The sequence below is a fragment of the Podarcis raffonei genome, chromosome 18 (genome assembly GCF_027172205.1).
Source record: "Podarcis raffonei isolate rPodRaf1 chromosome 18, rPodRaf1.pri, whole genome shotgun sequence".
Taxonomy (NCBI): Eukaryota; Metazoa; Chordata; class Lepidosauria; order Squamata; family Lacertidae; genus Podarcis; species Podarcis raffonei.
Window position 1 is genome coordinate 1,834,384 of NC_070619.1, and position 19,905 is coordinate 1,854,288.

The 19,905-nt window shown below is 47.2% G+C and overlaps 2 protein-coding genes across 2 annotated transcripts; one reads left to right on the forward strand and one right to left on the reverse strand.

Annotated features, from left to right (window-relative positions):
- The first annotated feature begins 1,082 nt into the window (after positions 1-1,082).
- On the forward strand, positions 1,083-11,721 carry RFXANK (regulatory factor X associated ankyrin containing protein). The gene is made up of 9 exons (XM_053372550.1): positions 1,083-1,824; positions 2,629-2,784; positions 3,163-3,246; positions 4,045-4,110; positions 5,079-5,179; positions 5,270-5,395; positions 7,414-7,480; positions 9,440-9,520; positions 10,847-11,721. Exons 1-9 carry the CDS (start codon positions 1,782-1,784, stop codon positions 10,903-10,905), a joined length of 783 nt encoding a protein of 260 aa, XP_053228525.1. The 5' UTR covers positions 1,083-1,781; the 3' UTR covers positions 10,906-11,721.
- Positions 11,722-12,715: 994 nt separating this feature from the next.
- Positions 12,716-19,156, reverse strand: NR2C2AP (nuclear receptor 2C2 associated protein). Its single transcript, XM_053372632.1, has 6 exons — positions 18,940-19,156; positions 16,568-16,710; positions 15,831-15,921; positions 14,173-14,278; positions 13,691-13,758; positions 12,716-13,603 (listed from the first exon to the last, which is right to left on the reverse strand). Exons 2-6 carry the CDS (start codon positions 16,606-16,608, stop codon positions 13,487-13,489), a joined length of 423 nt encoding a protein of 140 aa, XP_053228607.1. The 5' UTR covers positions 16,609-16,710; positions 18,940-19,156; the 3' UTR covers positions 12,716-13,486.
- Between the last annotated feature and the right edge of the window lie 749 nt (positions 19,157-19,905).

Sequence of the window (19,905 nt, forward strand, 5' to 3'; positions counted from 1 at the left end):
TGCCTTTGCAAATGACCTCTCTTTCATTTTCCCCTGGAAAGTTTTCAAACTATAGGTCAGATGGATTACTCAGTTGGTTAGAGCGTGGCGCTGATAATGCCTAGGTTGCAAGTTCGAGCCCCATAAGGGACAGCTGCGTATCCCTGCATTGCGGGAGGCTGGACTAGATGCTTCTGAGTGTCCCTTCCCATATCCTCCAACATTTCTCCAATGAAAAAAGGGACATCCTATTCCCTTAAAATAGCAATAATTTTATTATTTGTATCCCGCCCATCTGACTGGGTTGCCCCAGCCACTCTGGGTGACTTCCAACATATATAAAAACAGAATAAAACATTAAACATTAATTTAAAAAATCCCTATACAGGGCTGCCTTCAGATTTCTTCTAAAGGTTATATAGTTACCTATCTCATTGGCTCAGGGCTTGCATAATTCCATACCCTTCAACGTTTCTTCAGTAAAAATAGGGGCTTCCTAAGGAAAAGTGGGACATTCCGGGTTCATATGAGAAACCGGAACAGCTTCTGTAAATCCGGGTTTGTCCCTGGAAAATAGGGGTGCTTGGAGGGTCTGCATTCCAACTCTACAATTCTATGATACAATTCTATGCCACTGAGTAGATCCACTGAAATGAATAGAAGTGACCAGTTTAGGTCCATTGCTTTCGGTGGGTCTAATTTTTGAGTAGGACTCAGTTCGATACAAGTCATTCCTTTCAATGGGTCTACTCTGGGTATGATTTAGACCATTGAGGTTCTACTCAGCGTAGACCCTAATGCTGGTTGAGGCTAATGGGAGTTGTAGTGTGGTGCCAGTGTGGTGTAATGGTTAGGAGCGGTAGTCCCATAATCTGGGGAACCGGGTTTGCGTCTCCGCTCCTCCACCTGCAGCTGCTGGGTGACCTTGGGCCAGTCACGCTTCTCTGAAGTCTCTCAGCCCCACTCACCTCACAGAGTGTTTCTTGTGGGGGAGGAAGGGAAAGGAGAATGTGAGCCTCTTTGAGACTCCTTAGTAGTGATAAAGCGGGATATCAAATCCAAACTCTTCTCTTCTTCTTCTTGTAGTCCAAACCATCTGGGAAGCACTAGGGTGACAAAGGATGGAAGAGATTATCACTACGGCCTGCAGGGGGCTGGACCAGTGCAATAGCTGCCTGCTGTTAAAACATTTAAAGCCTCTGGGTCATCTTCAGTGCTCATTGGTTCTGAGGATGACAGCTGTTAAAGTTTATGTGGAGTGTTTTAACTTTTTAAATTTTGTAGTATTTTGTAAAAAATAAAATATTTTTTAAAAACAGTTTTATAGGGTAATAAAAACAGTATTTTATTGTTGTCAGTTGGAAGCTGCTTTGGACGGGCGTTGGCTCAGAACAGCGGTCTAATGAATACGTTAAATAAATACAATGCATTAAAGCATAATCAAAACCAAATTTTCTGGAGGGTTTTTAAAAAAGAAAACAATTGAACGGCTGGCCCTTTAAACCGTCCTTCGGGGGAAGCGCTTCCTCTTAGTTAGTGGCCGGTGATTGGCGGAGCTGGAGGGCGGGGCGGAGGCTGAGCTGCGCCGCTCATTCATAACAATCCCGGCTTCCGCAACCTCATTCAGAAGCTCTTAAAGGGCCAGGCCGCCGCCGCCACCCCGCGGGAGCGGCTGCAAATGCATCGTGGGAAGAGAAAGTTACTTTCAGTTTTGCGCGGACGGGCAGAGGGAGCAAAGAGAGGGGGAGATGCGTCAAAGCGGATCTGGCGGCACCATGATCGCCAACTTTTTCTAAAGGGCTATGTGTAAACTTGACGTCATCGCCCTTCTAATGGGAGAGGCTGGTGAGTTTTTACGTCACGTGTTGGAGGCAGGAAACCCCTCCAAGACTTGGCCCGGGGGTGACCTCAGAAGGGTTGTAAACAAATCAGAGTAGAGTTGGGCAGGGTATAAAATATAATAATAATAATAATAATAATAATAATAATAATAATAATAATAATAATAATAATAAATAATAATAAATAATAATAATAATACTTTGTATGCTGTAGGCCTGGGTTCAATTCTCAGTGGCATCTCCAGGTAGGAATTTGAGAGGCTCCCCCTGAGACGGAAACACGGGAGAGCTCCGGCCAGTCAGTATTGGAAGCCCTGAGCTTGGTGGACCAGTGGCCTCACTGTCTATAAACTTCCTTTGCTCCTGTTAACCAGCCTTTTACTTGGAACCATGAGGACTAGCGCCTCATCCTTAACCCCAGAGCTATTGCCCTTCCCACAGAATGCACAATTTGTCTGAAGGCGGTTCCAGGTTCAGTCCTGGGCATCTGCTGGTGAGGTTGGGAATGCCCCCCACCTGACTCAGTACAAGGCAGCTTTCGGAAGAATAATGAGGACTAGAATCTTTTTAATTTTGAAGAAGTGGCAGAGCACCTTGCTTTGCATCCCTGGTGCAATCCCCAATGACACAGACATGCCTGGATTCTGGACAGCAGCTGCCAGTCAGGGTAGGCAGTGCACAAGCAGGTCGACCAGTAGTCTGGTTCTGTCTGAGGGCAGTTTCTTGTGCTCCTGTTTCTTTGCTGTGTCAAAGCTCTCAGGGCGCTGTAGACCTGCCGCCGCCATAGACACCTTCACAATTTCTCCAGAAGCTCCTGTCGCCGAAATGACCCACAATGCCCCCTCAAAGGACTCAGAGATGCCCGCCAGCGACCCGGAGGACGATCAGGCATCAGTCATCTTGCGGCTGTATCCGTACTCGGAGGAGAAAGATGACCCAAACCAAGCTGTTCCTGCACCAAATGGCAAGTCTTCAAACCCGGTCGCCTCTCCTCAAAAAGGATATTTCATTTCGTTTCACTTTTAATGTGTATACCTTTTAATTTGTTTAATTAGCCAAGGGCCTGGGAAAAGAGGAATGTTTTCCCCAGGTGCCTAGAGATAAGTAACAAAGGTGCCAGGCGAGCCTCCCTGGGGAGAGCGTCCCACATATAGGGAGCCACTGCAGAAAAGGCCCCGTTCTTGTGTGGCCACCCTCTGGACTTTTCACAGAGGAGGCACATGAAGAAGGGCCTCAGGTGGTGATTGCCGGGTCCAGGTTGGTTCGCATGGAGAGAACCGGTCCTTGAAAAATGAAGGTTCCAGGTTTAACATCTTTTGTCTGTCTTTCTTCAAAAATGCAGATGGAAGCAGTCTCAAGCTGGCGACCACCCTGACCAACCGGCAGCGTGGCAACGAGGCATCTGCCTTGCCGGCCACTTTGGACAGTGAGTTGTTGTTGTGCCACAAAACATTTTTGCTTTCCATTAGCTGGGGAATGGGGGGCGGGGGCTGTGAATCAGCTGAAGCCAAGGTTGCTTCAGTTCTCCCCATTTATACATTTTTCCCTGTTGCTCTAGAGGACTAGCCCCTTGTTAAGATCAGCCAAAGTTCACGATCCTGTTATGCTGCTTTTCCTCTGAACTGACTTCCCAAACCACTTGGTAAACTGACGGGCTATACACTTTTTTGTTGTTCAAGAAGACAAGCACCTTGAAGAGGGAAATCAATTTGTTTTTTGTTAAAAATCAGTCAAGATTCAGGGTTAACGGAGTTGGTAGAGCACAGGAATCTTAATCGCAGGGTTGTGGGTTCTATGATTCTGTTGTGCTGCTTTCCCTATTAATTGACTTCCCAATGGTCTCTAACACCCACCAAGCCGTTCCTTTTCCCTTCATGAACAGAGGGCTCAAGAGCAAATCCGCCCTCCCCTCCTCAGGCCATTTTATTCTATTTATTTTTAAAGGCATTAATCCAAAAGTCAAGTTTCCATCCCTCATGATTGCCAGTGAATGACATTTCTAGCGATCATGAAAGGCGTCTGCTTCCCTCCTCCCTCTGAGGATTAATTATGCAAAGACAAGAATGGTTTGAATACCATTGCATATTTTATAGAACAGGTCAATCATTTTGCAAAAACTGGCTTGGAATTTGGGTTCTGTGCAGTCCCTTACTGTAAGACTGCATTCTATTCCCTTCTTCAGTTCTCAATGAAATCCTGTTTGTTTGTTTTTTTACATTTCCAGCTCTTTCTATTCATCAGTTGGCAGCCCAGGGAGAACTGGTCCTGTTGAAAGAAAATCTGAGGAAAGGTGAGATAGGAGCACCCCGCCCCCTCCACCCGCTTCTGACTTCCTGCCCACTAGCTAGAGTCTGCCTCACAGGGTCAGTTTATTTATTTAAGATGTTTTTAAAACTTTTATTTAATCATTTGACAGCTATTTACTATGATCAGCAAAATTCTCCTCCAGGCAAGGTTATATCAAATCATTATTCAGCAACACTTAACATATCAGTGCAATATTTCTTCTTTCAAATAACCCTCCTCAAAACCTACTTGTTATTGCACAACAGATGAAACATGGTTTTTCAAATTTTTATTCTCTTCTTTTATTCTCTTCTTTTCATACTTCTACTGCCCCCTTAGTTTTATTAATCACCCGCCCCAATTGCACCGCTTAAATCATTAGCTATTCCAGCCAGTGCTCAGGAAAATCACAAAAATTAAAAACAAACAGTGCATAGAATGAGAGAAATCTGTTGTAAAACCAAATGCAGCGGTCCCCAAGCTAAGGCCCGCGGGCTGGATAAGGCCAGAGGGACTTGTTTATCCGGCCTGTGGCAATGCCTGCCGCCCACTCTTACTGGCGCTGTGCTGCGTGGCTGCCCACTTCTGGGTCAGAGGAGCACCAGAAATAGCTTGTGCTCATGCGCAAGCGTTATTTATGCATGCACATGTGCTATTTCTGGTGCACATCTGGGTCGGAGGAGGCCCGTGGACACGCGCACAAGCTATTTCCGGTGCTCCTCCGACCCAGAAGTGCACCGGAAATAGCATGTGTGCACACGTATGGGCACGCGCTCCCCCGCCCTCTAGCCCGCCGAGTGATCGCCACTGGAGACACCTGCCCAAGGCGCAGTAAGTTTGCTGACCCCTGACCAAATGCTACCATAACTTAATTCACTTAGCCGGGAAAGACCGTTGTGCGGCCTACATGAAGACCCCTGCACTTTCCTACCCCTGTGTCAATAAGCTCCCTAATTTTGGAAATGTTGACAGGCGAGAACCTTTTAAACAAGCCCGACGAGCGGGGCTTCACGCCGCTGATGTGGGCTGCGGCTTTTGGGGAGATTGAGACCATCCGCAGCATGCTGCAATGGGTAAGGAACGTGCGGTGGGGAGGGGGAAGCGCAGGGGTCCCCCGCATTTTCCCTGCCGCGGCTGCAGCCCTGTGTGTCCTCTCTCCCCAGGGTGCAGACCCCCACGTCCTTGCAAAGGAGAGGGAGAGCGCCCTGTCTCTCGCCAGCATGGGGGGCTACACGGACATCGTCACCTTGCTCCTGGAGAAGGACGTGGACATCAACACTTACGACTGGGTAACTTTTGCATCGGCGGGTGGAAGGGGGGCAGGTATGACCCTGCCGACCTGAATCAGCTTTTGGCAGGCCCCGCATTCATAGAATCATAGGATTGTAGAGTTGGAAGGGGCCACCAAGGGTCATCTAGTCCAACCCCCTGCAAGGCAGGAATCTCGGCTCAAGCATCCAGGACAGATGGCCACCCAACCTCTGCTGGAAAATCTCCAAGGAAGGAGAGTCGACAACCTTCCATCCCATGCTTGAACAGCTCTTACTGTCAGAAGTTCTTGCTAAATGTCTTCCTTGAAGACATTGGTTCGAGTCCTGCCCTCCAGAGCAGGAGAAAACAAGCTTGTCCCCTCTTCCCTCTGACAGCCCTTGAGATATTTGAAGATTGCTATCATATCTCCTCTTTCCTAGGCTAAACGTACCCAGCTCCTTCAACCGTTCCTCATCAGGCTTGGTTTCCAGGCCCTTGGTCATCTCGGTCGCCCTCCTCTGCCACCTCTTGGCTGTAAATGGGAATACATACATCACCCAGGATTCCAGTCCTCATGAAGGCAAAGGAAGGGCTGATTTAACAGGAACGCTGCATCTGCCTGATGCAGAAACCAGGATTATTTGGGTCTGAGATCAACAGCCAAAGCACCTAGACAGATCTGCCTTGTCTCAACAAGGATACTGCAGAGTTGGGAAAGGTTCGGGAAAGGGCAGCCGCAGCAATCCAGAGGATGGGACGACTTCCCAATGGGAAAGGGTTGCAGCATTTTTATACTTGGAAGAGACCCTGAGGATCATCTAGTCCAGCGGTTCTCAACCTGTGGGTCCCCAGATGTTGTTGGACTACAATTCCCATCATCCCTGAGTCTCTTGGCTTGCTAGCTAGGGGTGATGGGAGTTGTAGTTCAACAACATCTGGGGACCCACAGGTTGAGAAAGGCTGAAAGTCCATGCGTAGGCAAACAAAGGCCCAGGGGCTGGATCCGGCCCAATCACCTTCTCAATCCGGCCCACAGATGGTCTGGGAAACAGTGTGTTTTTACATAAGTAGAATGTGCCCTTTTATTTAAAATGCATCTCTGGGTTATTTGTGGGGCATAGGAATTCGTTCTCCCCCCCCCCAATATAGTCCGCCCCCCCCAAGGTCTGAGGGTTTGCTGACCCCCTGCCACATTTCGGCCAGTTTTCAGCCTCACAACACCCCTAAGAAGTAGGATAGGAGAGGGGCTTTACATGCAGAAGGTTCCAGGTTCCATTCCTGATGGCATCTCCAGTCAGACCTAGGAAAGTGAACACCTGGAGAGATGCTGCCAGCCAGTGTGGACAGGGCTAAGCTAAGCAGGTCGGTGGTCTAATTTGGTATAAGGCATCTTCCTGTCCAGTTCTGCTCTGCTGCTGCTTCAGAGTCATGAGGACTAGAATCTTGATTTATTTCTAGGGGAAGGTTAAGCATCTGATTTGTATCCAGAAGACCCTCAGAAGGCTGGGGGCATCCCCTGAAACCCTGGAGAGCAGCTGCCAGTCTGTGTAGACAACCCTGAATAAGAGGGACTCAGTAAAAGAGAGCTTCCTATATAAATCAGCCCTGTACTCAGAACCATGAGGTCTGGAAACCTATTTTGTTGTTAAGGGCAAGGGCTGCAGCTCAGCCGTCAGAGCACCGTCTGTGCATACAGAGGGCATCTCTAGGGAAGACTGGGAAACACTCTAGAAAGCTGAGGACTAGAACCTTGATTTATTTTTAGAGGAAGGACTCTCAAGATGGGCGGATGCCAGCAACCTGCTCTGAGTGCCAGCCCTCTGAGCCAGGCCATGTGGGGGGGGGGGTGTAGGCTTTCTCCAATTCTACAAATATTTTGTAAATTTCACTGGTTTCCCCTTTTATAACTATCTTCTCTTTTCTTTTATATTCCGTCTAAATCTCAATGATATCTTTTAACAAAGGATTTTCAGTTTTTTGCCTATTTGCCTAAGAAAGTGTGTGTGTGGGGGTGTTTTTTCCTCCTTGTGCTGATGCTTTTCGGTTGCCTCTGCAGAATGGCGGGACCCCTCTCCTCTATGCTGTGCGCGGGAACCACGTCAAATGCATTGAGGCCTTGCTAGGTAAGTGGTGTCGGGTGAATGTGCTTCTGTACCTGAGTGACAATCTTATTTTGGGATGGAGAAGCCAAGTTTGCCTCCTTTCGGCCACAGCTGAGAACGAGGGGGTCAACCAACGGGCCTTCCCCCCGAGCGATAATAACGTGGGTCCATTAATTTCATCAGGTCTGCTGTGAGTAGGGTGGTGCTGTGGGTTAAACCACTGAGCCTCTTGGGCTTGCCGATCAGAAGGTCGGTGGTTCGAATCCCCGTGACGGGGTGAGCTCCCGTTGCTCAGTCCCTGCTCCTGCCAACCTAGCTGTTCGAAAGCACGTCAAAGTGCAAGTAGATAAATAGATACCGCTCCGGCGGGAAGGTAAACGGCGTTTCCATGCGCTGCTCTGGTTCACCAGAAGCGGTTTAGTCCCGCTGGCCACATGACCCAGAAGCTGTACGCCGGGTCCCTTGGCCAGTAAAGCGAGATGAGCGCCGCAACCCCAGAGGCGTCCGCAACTGGACCTAATGGTCAGGGGTCCCTTTACCTCTACTGTGAGTGCAGTAGTTTGCTGCCAGCTCTTTGTAAGTCCATGGAAGCATTTTTGGGTTTTGCCACAATGCCTCTGCTGGCTTTTTGGAGTTGCCACGAAGCTCCCTGTTTTGCCTGCAATGGACTTTGATGTGGCGAAATATGCTATAGGGCATATTTCTCTCTTGGTGGCAACTTAAACATCTCTGAGGCAGTGTGGTGCAGTGGTTAGGGCCATGGTTCTCCCAACTTTTTCCTCTGGGCCACACTTTGAGAAGGAAAATTTGTTCGTGTCGGTCTGGATTTTTTTATTGATAAGAAATACATTGGAAAACGGAAAGAAACGACTCCTAGCAGTGCTTGATTTAAGGCTGGTATCATCCGCATACTGGTGAACACCCAGCCCAAACCCAGATTAAATGTATTCCCATCTGAAGCCCTAAATGGCAGACTGACTGGTAGATCGTATCAAAATAGACTCTGCCTGTGTTCTCACGCTGTTTGTTGTATGAAACATATCTTGGGTTATGATTGTTGTTGTTTAGTCGTTCAGTCATGTCTGACTCTTTGTGACACCCTGGACCAGAGCACGCCAGGCACTCCTGTCTTCCACTGCCTCCCTCAGTTTGGTCAAACTCATGTTTGTAGCTTCGAGAACACTGTCCCACCATCTCGTCCTCTGTCATCCCCTTCTCCTTGTGCCCTCCATCTTTCCCAACATCAGAGTCTTTCCCAGGGAGTCTTCTCTTCTCATGAGGTGGCCAAAGTATTGGAGCCTAAGCTTCAGGATCTGTCCTTCAAGTGAGCACTCAGGGCTGATTTCCTTCAGAATGGAGAGGTTTGATCTTCTTGCAGTGCATGGGACTCTCAAGAGTCTCCTCCAGCACCAGAATTCAAAAGCATCCATTCTTTGGCGATCAGCCTTCTTTATGGTCCAGCTCTCACTTCCATACACCACTACTGGGAAAACCAGAGCTTTAACTATACAGTCCTTTGTTAGCAAAGTGATGTCTCTGCTTTTTAAGATATTGCCCTTAAATCCTTGAGGCAGAGACTATGGGATATTTCATACAGTGATCACATGCAACCTGTGGACATCTCTTACTACATTCTGGGCTGCATAAACAAGGCAGAAACCAGTTAATTAAACCCTTATCGGCAAACTTGCCTGGAAATCCTGAAATCTTCTATCTCAAGTATCGCCTTGAGGGTAAGGCAAATGATATTACCCTGGCCGTGGCAAAATTTCTCTCCAGGGCAATATGAAATAGAAACCAACACACTCTGGATAAAACACAATGGCTGCCTAGGAATGTATTTCTGCTGTATTTGCTTTTGAAATTGCTTTTGTGGGTCTTTGGACTTTAATAAATAATGTGTGTGTAAAGTTAAAAAAAAAAGGACCATAGCACTAAAATAAAATGCATAAAATATTTGTCTCCCCTCCCTCTTCTCAGCCCATGGTGCTGATCTCACAACCGAGGCAGATTCAGGATACACCCCCATGGACCTGGCAGTCGCTCTGGGACACAAGAAAGGTGGGTTCGGAAACATGGGAGGGGCCAGAGGGTCCCATGTCAAGGGACTGTGGTGCTCATGAGGTCCTTCTGCCTGTGGGGAGCTTCCTGTTGGGGCATCCAGGAGACTGGGCAAGGTGGGGGTCCCCCTTGACCTCATCCAAGCCTTCTTAAAAAAGGTAAAGGGACCCCTGACTATTAGGTCTAGTTGTGGATGACTCTGGGGTTGCGGCGCTCATCTCGCTTTACTGGCCGAGGGAGCCGGCGTACAGCTTCCGGGTCATGTGGCCAGCAGGACTAAGCCGCTTCTGGCGAACCAGAGCAGCGCACGGAAACGCCCGTTTACCTTCCTGCCGGAGCGGTACCTATTTATCTACTTGCATTTCGTACTTTCGAACTGCTAGGTTGGCAGGAGCAGGGACTGAGCAACGGGAACTCACCCCGTCGCAGGGATTCGAACCGCCGACCTTCTGATCGGCAAGTCCTAGGCTCTGTGGTTTAACCCACAGCGCCACCCGCGTCCCCCAAGCCTTCTTAGTTTCTTCCAATTCCTCAATGGAGCGCCCATGGACAGAGCCAGCTACCTTAGAATGGCGGAGAACCTCCAAGAGTGGGTTGGGAAAGCATTTCGGGGCTTGCATGCTCGCGAGGAGGCCCTTTATGGCCCTCACCCACACACCAAGCGCGTAAAAGAGGCAGCGGGGCGTAGTGGTTAGGGAGTGGGACAAGGACCTGGGAGAAACAGGGCTCAAATCCACTGGCCATGAAGCTCGCTGGCTGCTGACCTTGGGGTCACGGCCTCTCCCAGCCTGACCTACCTGGCAGGGTTGTGTGTGAGGATTAAATGTGGTGGCAGAGTAGAGAAAAATGCTCACCACTTTGAGGAAAATGAAAGTGTATATAAGTGCAAGGAATGCTGATGTCCGTTTTGACCTGTTTTTAGTTTAAACCAGTGTCTCCCAAACTTGGGTCTCCAGCTGTTTTCCACAGAAGGGAAGATGGGACTCGCAGCCCCCAAACAGCTGGAGACCCAAGTTTGGGAGACCCTGGTTTAAAGCATTCCAAAGAGAACATCAGCAAGGAAGAGTTGTTTTTACTCTTTATTGCCTTTATTCTTTTAAGCTGCTCATAAAACCACTTTGAGGGGACTTAAGGGGGGAAATCAAGCTGTGCATAAATTTAATGACATAAATAAATATAAGTTGAAATTCTTTTTTTAAAGAAATAAATCAACAGGTGCATAAATTTACTGAAGTAAATAAATGTAGACTGGAATTCTGTATTATTATTTTTTTTAAAAAAACAAGTCAATCAATTCATTCTTTGCTTTCCCTCTCCCTTCCCTAGTGCAACACGTGATGGAAAAACATATCCTCAAGTTATTGCGGAGCAAAGAACCTGAGTGAAACAGGACTTCTTGTCAGACTGGGGGGGGGCCTTCTTCCTGCCCCCCACCATTTTTCTCTCTGCTTTGAAGGTGGAATCAAGGGAAAGCCTTCTGCACTGAGCGGCTGATCTGAGGCACATGAGACAGGGTTGGATATTTGAGAGTCACCGGGCTTTTAAAAGTTTACTACAGCCCTCGTGGAAAGAGGGGGCACTGGAGGGGTTAGGTTTGATGGCAAGACAAGACCCCCCCCAACCTGCTTGTTGCCATCAGCTTACTATTTTTTATTTATTTATTGAATTTTTATACCGCCCTGTACCCGGAGGTCTCATTTATCAACCTGATGACCACTAAGCACCACAACTATTCTGGAACCCCTGAAATCCAGACTCCAGCCAGAGGAGAAGTTTCTGGAGGCAAAGGAACTCCAGGTGGCTCGCAGAAGCAAGCCAAGCTGCAAATCAGAAGGCGCCTGATGTTTTCCCCGCTGCTGCTTGCAAACTGTTCTGAGCTGGGATGCGTGCGATGGGAGAGAGAATTTTGCTGGTTCCCGAGCTAAAAAAAAAGTACTATGTACTGTATTTTTAAAATTTGAAATGACAACAACTGAACATCCCTGATTAATGGAAGAAACTATTCTGTCCCTAGAAAACTTGCTGAAACTGCTAAGCAGGCAACTCTGCTACACTGTGCTTGTCTTAAACAGCAGGCTTGCTTATTTCCGCTCACCTAGGACGAACCAGGACTCCAGGTGAGCAGCTGTGAGAGCTTTCTTTTTAAATAAAGGAATGAATATCTTGGCATAATAATACAAAATAAATTATTGTTCACTATTTGTTACATGTCTTTACCAGCCTACGGTCTTAGGATCATAGAGCAGTTTACAGTATAAAACACAAAAATATATAACACTATAACAAAGAAACCAGTAAGTCTTCCCTCCCACAAACATCTAAAATCAGCCTGGTTCTAGGGAAATGCTTTTGCTTGGCTCCTAAAGGTATGTAATGAAGGGGCCAGGTGAGCCTCCCTGGGGTAGAGCATCCCACAAATGGGGAGCCACCACTGAAAAAGGCCCTGTTCTCATGTTGCCACAAAGAAAGGCCTCAGAGGATGATCTCAGGGTCCGGTTCAGTTCATATGGGGAGAGGTGGCCCTTGAGGTGTTGCGGTCCTGAGCCGCCTTCTTGACCGTTGGACCCCCTCTTGGTCTCAGTCACTCCATCCCCCGGAGCCTGACTGCACCTGCAAGGGAAGCCCCTGACTCCCGAAGAGTTTGAGGTCCATCGGCTCCCCTCCCCTGGCTTAGCTGGCCAAAGCCGTTCCCGGGATTGTGGCCGCTGTCACATGCCGGCAGCATCTAGGAGCCGCAGGTGAGAGCTGAGTGCACAGAGCTTATAGCCCTAAGATCAGCAGCAACACCCAAATGGAGGGAGTGGTAGCCAACTGGGTGGAAAATGTGCCCTGGTTTGGCTTTTGGAGTCTGCCAGCCACTCCTGGGAAGGGGAGACACCTTTTGAAATTATGGACTGTCTTCACAGAATCAGAGTTGGAAGGAACCCTGAAGATCATTTTGTCCAGGCACCCCCAAACTCAGCCCTCCAGATGTTTTGGGACTACAATTCCCATCATCCCTGACCACTGGTCCTGTTAGCTAGGGATGATGGGAGTTGTAGTCCCAAAACATCTGGAGGGCGAAGTTTGAGGGTGCCTGATTTAGTCCAACCCCCTGCAAGGCAGAATATGCAGCTGTCCCACACAAGGATCGCGCCTGCAGCCTTGGCAATGATCAGTGCCACGCTCCGACCGACTGAGCTATCCAGACTCCTCTTGTTGCAAAGATATTTTTATTTCATTTTGTGATGCATATGAAACAGAGAGAACAATGAACAACAACGGAAAGGCGAAAAAGAAAAGTATCTGACAGACACTCAGAATGAGCCCAGTTGCACACGGGTTAGAATGACAAAAGTCCACGTGAAAGTCTAGTTTCAGATTTGCCAGACTTGTGAGAAGAGTCGTCTTGAAAATGACTGTCCCATCGTACATAGAATCACGGGATTGTTGAGTTGGAAGGGGTCCCAGGGGTCATCTAGTCCAACCCCCTGCAGTGCTGATGGCCATGTGAGAAACGGACACCAAACTGCATAAAAAGCACCTGGAGGTTCTAGTCCTCATGGAAATCTCAAATTTCCTCCATTTCCCAGAGTGAGCAGCACTAACCCTCCAGGTGTAGGATTTTGGGGTGTTTCCCACTGAGTTGCAATTACCAATTGAGCTGCCAAGATCGTGTGTAAGACCAGTTCTTTGGGCATTATGTTTACATTAGAATCATCAAAGGCATTAATTCGGATAACAAACAATTGTTTCTTTAGTAATATTTATCATCTCAGTCAAAATAAAATTCAATTTTTTTATTGCTACAACTTGTATTCCCGCCGTAAGTAAACTTATGGGATGTCCTCAAATTGCAAACCGGGGCAAAGAGACACTTCCATTTCAGAAGCAACGCAGAACAACTGCAGAATCGGATTTGTGAGGTTTTGGCTGTTGTGAAAAAGGCACAAAATAAAAAAAACAGTCACATGAGGACTTCCAGGGTCAAAGTTTCACCCCACGGACATCCAGCTGGTAGACAATCACCCGTCCGAAGAAATCCGTGCTGTTTTCAAAGGTGATCTTGAGTTTGTCGAGAGGAGTTTCCTCGAGGGAGAAATGGTAGAGGGAGGAACAGTTAAGGAAAATGAAATTCTGGACTCCATCCCGAGTCCCAGTGAACTGGGAGGGAAGGGAAAAAAAGGATATTTGCAGAGAATTTGTATCCTCAGGGTAGAATTCCGCCACCGGGGAAAGATCGCCTCTGTTCTGGCAGCCTAGGAGAAATTTGAAAGGAGATGTGGAAAGGGTAATATTTAACGGGGGGGGGGGGGGGACAGGGTTCTTTGATTGAGGCAAGGCGGGTGGTGGGGTTTTGGGGTTGTGTTTTGTGTATTGCAGATTCCACTTCCTTGCCATGTCCTTCGGCCAACGAAAACTGATAAATGAATGGAAGAAGGACCTACTTGCCTGACGCTGATACATAAACCTTGCATGCACACTATGTGAAAAAAATGAACGTTTACCATCTCCCCCAACCTCATACTGTCCACAACAGAGCTTTCCAAACTTTCCATGTTGGTGACACACTTTTTAGACATGCACCATTTCGCAACGCAGCCATTCAGTTTTACTAGCAAGCCAAGAAGCAGTCTTGCAACTGCTGCCTCTGCCTCTACCGCTGTCCTTACCTTGCACAACACACTTTTGGCTAGCAAATCCCCCCTGGAATTGGATCTGGATCTGGGATGGCCGGACAGCCTGTGGAAATTCCAGCGTCAACCACTGGGTGGCACCCTAAGACCAACAGCAGAAACCAACAGCAGCCGTCAATCAGGGACAAACCTTTTAGCTCAAGGGGAGGAATTTCAACCCAAAACTGCAATGTTTTATTTCCACCCCCCTCCCCCAGGCAATACAAAAAATACTGCAAGGAGCCCTTCCCTGGGGAAACAAGGAGTTCAGAGCTTCATCAACATGTGACCCTAAAACTCTGGACCAGGCATAGGCAAACTCCGGCCCTCCAGATGTTTGGGACAACAATTCCCATCATCCCTGACCACTGGTCCTGTTAGCTAGGGATGATGGGAATTGTAGTCCTAAACATCTGGAGGGCTGGAGTTTGCCTATGCCTGCTCTGAATCCTCCCAAACTGATGCCAAAGTTTAGTGCTTGTTTTGTGCCACAAACCCCTTGTTTCATGCCCCCCCAACTGAGTAATTGCCCTATGGCTCCTGGTTTGAGTGTCGATTATTCCGTTGAGAGGGGCACCAAACAAGCACCAAATTTTGACCCCTGTTTGGGGTCTATTGGACAAGGTTGGATTTTTTTGGCATTAACTTGTGACCCCAATTGGTTGTCCTGATTCCTTGGTTTGGGGGGGGGGTTCACAGCCCAAAACTAGCACTAAACTTCAGCACCAGAATTTCAAGATCACATGTTAATAAAGCTGGAGTTCAGCTTGCAAGTGAAATCGCCAGGCTCAGTCCCTGCTTTGCGTCATGAGATAAGCTGAGCACGAGACTCTTAATCGGAGAGTCGTGTGTTGGAACCCCATGTTGGGCAAAAGATTCCTGCATCGCAACGGGTTGGACTAGATGACCCTCGGGGTCCCTTCCAACTCTGCAGCTCTATGATTCTGCGAATGGCTTCCCTCTGCACAGGACCCTAAAGAACAGCACTGGGCTTGATGGGTGATCTTAGTCTGAGCTGGGATAATGAGTTCCTATATACCTGACCAAAGCCAACCCTTTTATTTTGAACCATGAGGACTAGCTCCTTCCTTTAGTACTGGGCTTGATGGATGAGTGAGTCTGAGCTGGGACGAGACAGAATTATTTATGTCTTTTATTTCCTAAAAATTATATACAGCTTGATTATTTAACCAAAAAAGAAAAACCATGCGAAAAAAGAAAAATGAAATTATCAGTGAAAAACAATTAAAAACCTTTAAAAATAATTGCTTTCTACAGAGAAGGTAAGGGATGAAAGTTAAGAAACAGTGAGTAGAGAGGGGCTTGCAGTTTCTTTTTTTCTGTTTCTTCTTTCTTTAGCTTCTTTCTACTCGTTATTTCTTGTAGATTAGTTTGTTTCTATTATTGTATTTTGGAAACTTCAGTAAAAAATCCCCTGACTCAAAAAATAATAACAGGGACAATATGAAGATCAGCCTGTCTTGCAGGAGCGTTGTTGAGGAAGACCAAGATATAAATGGAGGGAAAGCCTTGCAAGTACTCCAGCTCCATGTTATTATTACTGTCACTGCTGGAAGTGCAATAAAATTGATCTCCAATCAATTAAAAAAAATGGATTATTTTGCCAGCACTGCAGTTTTTCTCTTGCATCTCACCTGATCTGAGTTCCAGCAAGTCTCCTCATTCCCATCAAACATAAACTTCTTCCCAAACTGCTTCACGTCTCGGTTGAGCACGGAGCTGACCCTGCAAAAATGCACAAAAGCACTGCAGTCGGGCTTTCTCAGAAGCCATTAGGAGATGGGAGGGACCCCACAAGGTCATCAAGCCCAACCCGCTTAGGAGGAGGGAGAAGCGGGGGGAGGAAAGAGAAAACTACGCATGTTTATGATTTTTATAATAAAACATCTATCCCATAAGCCACCTCAAACACATCTGGAAGGAAAATGGGATGAAAAGATAAACAAGACATTTTAAAAGTTTATTTATTAGTACATTAGCATCCAACCTTTCCTTCACAGAGTTCAAGGTGGCACACGATGTTCTCCTCCCATTTTTCTATCTTTACAACAACCCTATGAGGTAGGTCAAGCTGACTGTGACTGGCTCACAAGGCCACCCAGTGAACTTCATGGCTGAGTAGAGGGTGAGAGATTTGAACCCAGGTCTTGCAGGTCCCCGACAAGCACATTGGGACTTGAACCCTGGGACTTGACCCCATGACCCCGAGATTAAGAATCCCATGTTTTACTAACTGAGCTATCTGAAGCCACACTATAGAAATTACTATCACTATCATGTTGCTATTACTGACAATTACTTCTGCTACAATGATCATTCCAATTCAGTTCTTTAATTTGCATCTTCAGCGGACAGCAAAAAAATCTCTCACCTGCTCACCGTCCCGGAGCAAATCAAGGATGTCGCTGCCATCGTGACACCAGCCAGATGGCCACCCAAGTGTAGGAATGTACAGACTGAGATGCAGGCAGAAATCCAACAGGTGTGTGCCTACGTTTTTCCAACCACAGCTACCTGTTAAAGGAGGACCAAGATGGAAGAGGATGGAATTAAATTAATCATTTTGGGAATGAGACCCCCAACCTCCGACTCGCAGAGACCAGTGTGTCCAATGGTCAGTGATAATGGTGCCCCTGGAGTCCAGAGCAACATCGGGAGGAGCCCCTGCAGGTATTTGCAATCCCTGATCGAAGAAGAGGCATGGGAGAGAGAGGGGGCTGCCCACCAGATGACGCTTTTATTTGGAAGAGAACTTCCCAGCTGAGAGCAGCATATAAAGGTAAAGGGACCCATGACCATGAGGTCCAGTCGCGGACGACTCTGGGGTTGCAGCGCTCATCTCGCTCTATAGGCCGAGGGAGCCGGCGTACAGCTTCCGGGTCATGTGGCCAGCATGACTGAGCTGCTTCTGGCGAACCAGAGCAGTGCATGGAAACGCCGTTTACCTTCCCGCCGGAGCGGTACCTATTTATCTACTTGCACTTTGATGTGCTTTCGAACTGCTAGGTTGGCAGGAGCAGGGACCGAGCAATGGGAGCTCACCCCGTCGTGGGGATTCGAACCACCAACCTTCCGATCGGCAAGCCCTAGGCTCTGTGGTTTAACCCACAGTGCCACCTGTGTCCCTAGAGCAGCATATAAATCATGTTAAATAAAAACAAAAACTCATATTTCTCTTTTTCCTTGTCCCCGCTGGCTGGCTAAACCAGGTGAGGGGAGCGAACACAGGCTCAGAAAGAGTGAGCAGAGGGGGTCCAATGGTCAAGAAGCCCTTGTAGAGAGAAGTGAGGGGCCAGTGGGGCTTGTCCACCTGGGAAGAGAGTCCATCGGGGAGAAGGAAGACTTTGATCCTAAATCTCCACTGCCTTGTGGGACATCTTTGGGAGAGAAAATGCTCAGGAGTAAACCCAAGACAAATTCAGAGTGGAATCCCTAAGGCGGTTGGATGGCTCCTTGTCCGCCTCCTTCCGGCAACTCCTGCAGCCCAGCTGGTGCCCAACGTCTTGCCCTGATTTCCTTTGGACCACATCTGGACCTCCAGACACACAGCCCAGGCTTGCGCCCCAAGGAGGTCACTTTGATGCTGTTCATGCAGTGGTTTGGCTTCACCTGCAGAGGCGCACTCCATGGTCTCTTGAAAGTGACAGATGCCAACATCATGTCCCCTTTTGCAATCTGTGCCTCTTTCCCAGCTCCTTAGCACCAGCACTGTCCAGACCAGTGTTTCCCAGACTTGGGTCTCGTCTCAGGATGTTTTTTTTTGCACTACAATTCCCATCATCCCTGGCCACTGGTCCTGCTAGCTAGGGATGATGGGAGTTGTAGTTCCAAAACAGCTGAAGACCCAAGTTTGGGAAACCCTGGTTTAGAACATCTGCTCTCCATACAGACAATACTGAATTAGTTGGATCAGCAATAAGGCAGGTTCCCACATTTCATTTCACTTTTAATTTGTATACCCCCTTTCTGAACCAGGAAGGGCAGGGTATAAGTAAAAATCTATTATTTATTATTATTATTCTATATTGCAGTTTACAGCAACAAAATACTGAATACCACAAAGAACACACGCCTTATAATAATCTGATCCAGTACAAAAGTTGTAATAAAGCGTAACTTTAAAATACGACTTATATCAAATAACGTAATGTTCAATAATTGATTAGAATATAATAGTACCCAATAAAATTTACCCTCAAAACATCAGCAAATGATCATTAAATAGAAATTCACTCCGAACAATTGCAATAATTACTAAACTATGATCAATAAAATAACTGCAAGTCACAATGAATAAAATACATATAAATACATAAAATATAAATACATAAAATACATATAAAATAGGATCAAACTGAGAAACAAAGACACACAACTTGTGAAACTATTCCTCCACACCCCGTAAACGTCTTTTCAAAACTACACCCGCACACGCAAACCTGTGATTAATGGGGTTACTCCCAGGAAAGCAAATCCAGGGGCGCCAAGACTAGAGGCCGCTCGTTTTTGCCACCTCTCCTTCCCAATCTAAGGGGTTGCCAACGTACCAGGAAAGAAGCACAAACGCACAAAAACAAACACACGCCCTGGATCTGTTCCTGTGGCCTATTTAATTAACAGCCACTTAATCTGCAGGAATCTGCCAGATCCTCCGAGCGCTGCTCGGTTTGCAGCGGAGAAAAAGGCAAGGCGGAGGAGCAGGGGGTAAAGCAAACATTGGCAACCTTCCTCCCCTCTACCAACCTGCGAAAGATTTGGGAGAGAAGCTGTCGATGCCGGGATCCAAGAAGCAGCCGCGCCGCTTCTTGCAAATACAATCTCTGCGGCATATATATGCTCTTCGTCTCTGTCCCAGAGGCAGGAGAAGCGCAACTGGGATTGAAAAGGGACTGGAAGAAAACAGAGGAGGAAGTTGCTCTCTGGCGCCACGTGCTTCCTGCTTCCTGCGCCCGGAGGCAAGTCTGAAAAGGTTTGCAGGCTCAGCGAAAAACGAAAAAATAAAGAAATGTCCAAGTTTGACCTAATCTCACCTTGGCCACTAGGTGGCGGTAGAGGAGCGCGAAGGAAGGCGATTTAAGGCAAAATGTTGGTGTGTTGTTTTTTTTAAAAAATCAAAAAATAAAAATTGGAGGTCTTGATTCTGGGGGTTCCTTCTTTCGGAGGGTGCTGGGGTTTCTACGGATCTTTGGCCAGATCCTGCGAGGCGCCTGCTGGTGTTCACCAGCGGGTCTATGAGATGCACTTATTTAGTTGCAGTCTTCATGCAGCACCGCATCATTATACTGCGGAACTCTCCGCCACAGGAGGCAAGGACGGCCACCAACTTATACAGGGTGGCCAAAAAGTTGGTATACTGCTTTAGAATCCATTTTCTTTGTTCTTGACTCCAGTGCGCTGCCATCATGATCAATAGTAATAATAATAATAATAATATTTTTACCCACCCATCTGGCTGAGTTTCTCCAGCCCCCTTCAATGCAGGAATCTCAGCTAAGGCTTCCATCAGTTTGAATAATAACAATGGTAATAGCAATAATCTTAGAATGAAGGGTGGTATAAAAATAAAATAAAATAAAATAAAATAAAATAAAATAAAATAAAATAAAATAAAATAAAATAAAATAAAATAAAATAAAATAAAATAAAATAGGATCCAGTGGCTGGATGTAGGATTTCCCCCATTTCACCTTTTGCCTGCCCTGTTTTTGG

Coding starts and splice junctions, on each gene's coding strand:
- NR2C2AP (XM_053372632.1), bottom strand. CDS start 16,608: ATGGCAGCGACATCCTTGATTTGCTCCGGGACGGTGAGCAG. Junction 14,279..15,830: donor CTTGCTGGAACTCAGATCAG/GTGAGATGCAAG, acceptor TGTTGGTCTTAG/GGTGCCACCCAGTGGTTGAC. Junction 13,759..14,172: donor CCAAAAGTGTGTTGTGCAAG/GTAAGGACAGCG, acceptor AATTTCTCCTAG/GCTGCCAGAACAGAGGCGAT.
- RFXANK (XM_053372550.1), top strand. CDS start 1,782: ATGTGTAAACTTGACGTCATCGCCCTTCTAATGGGAGAGGCTG. Junction 2,785..3,162: donor AGCTGTTCCTGCACCAAATG/GCAAGTCTTCAA, acceptor TCAAAAATGCAG/ATGGAAGCAGTCTCAAGCTG. Junction 5,180..5,269: donor TCCGCAGCATGCTGCAATGG/GTAAGGAACGTG, acceptor CTCTCTCCCCAG/GGTGCAGACCCCCACGTCCT.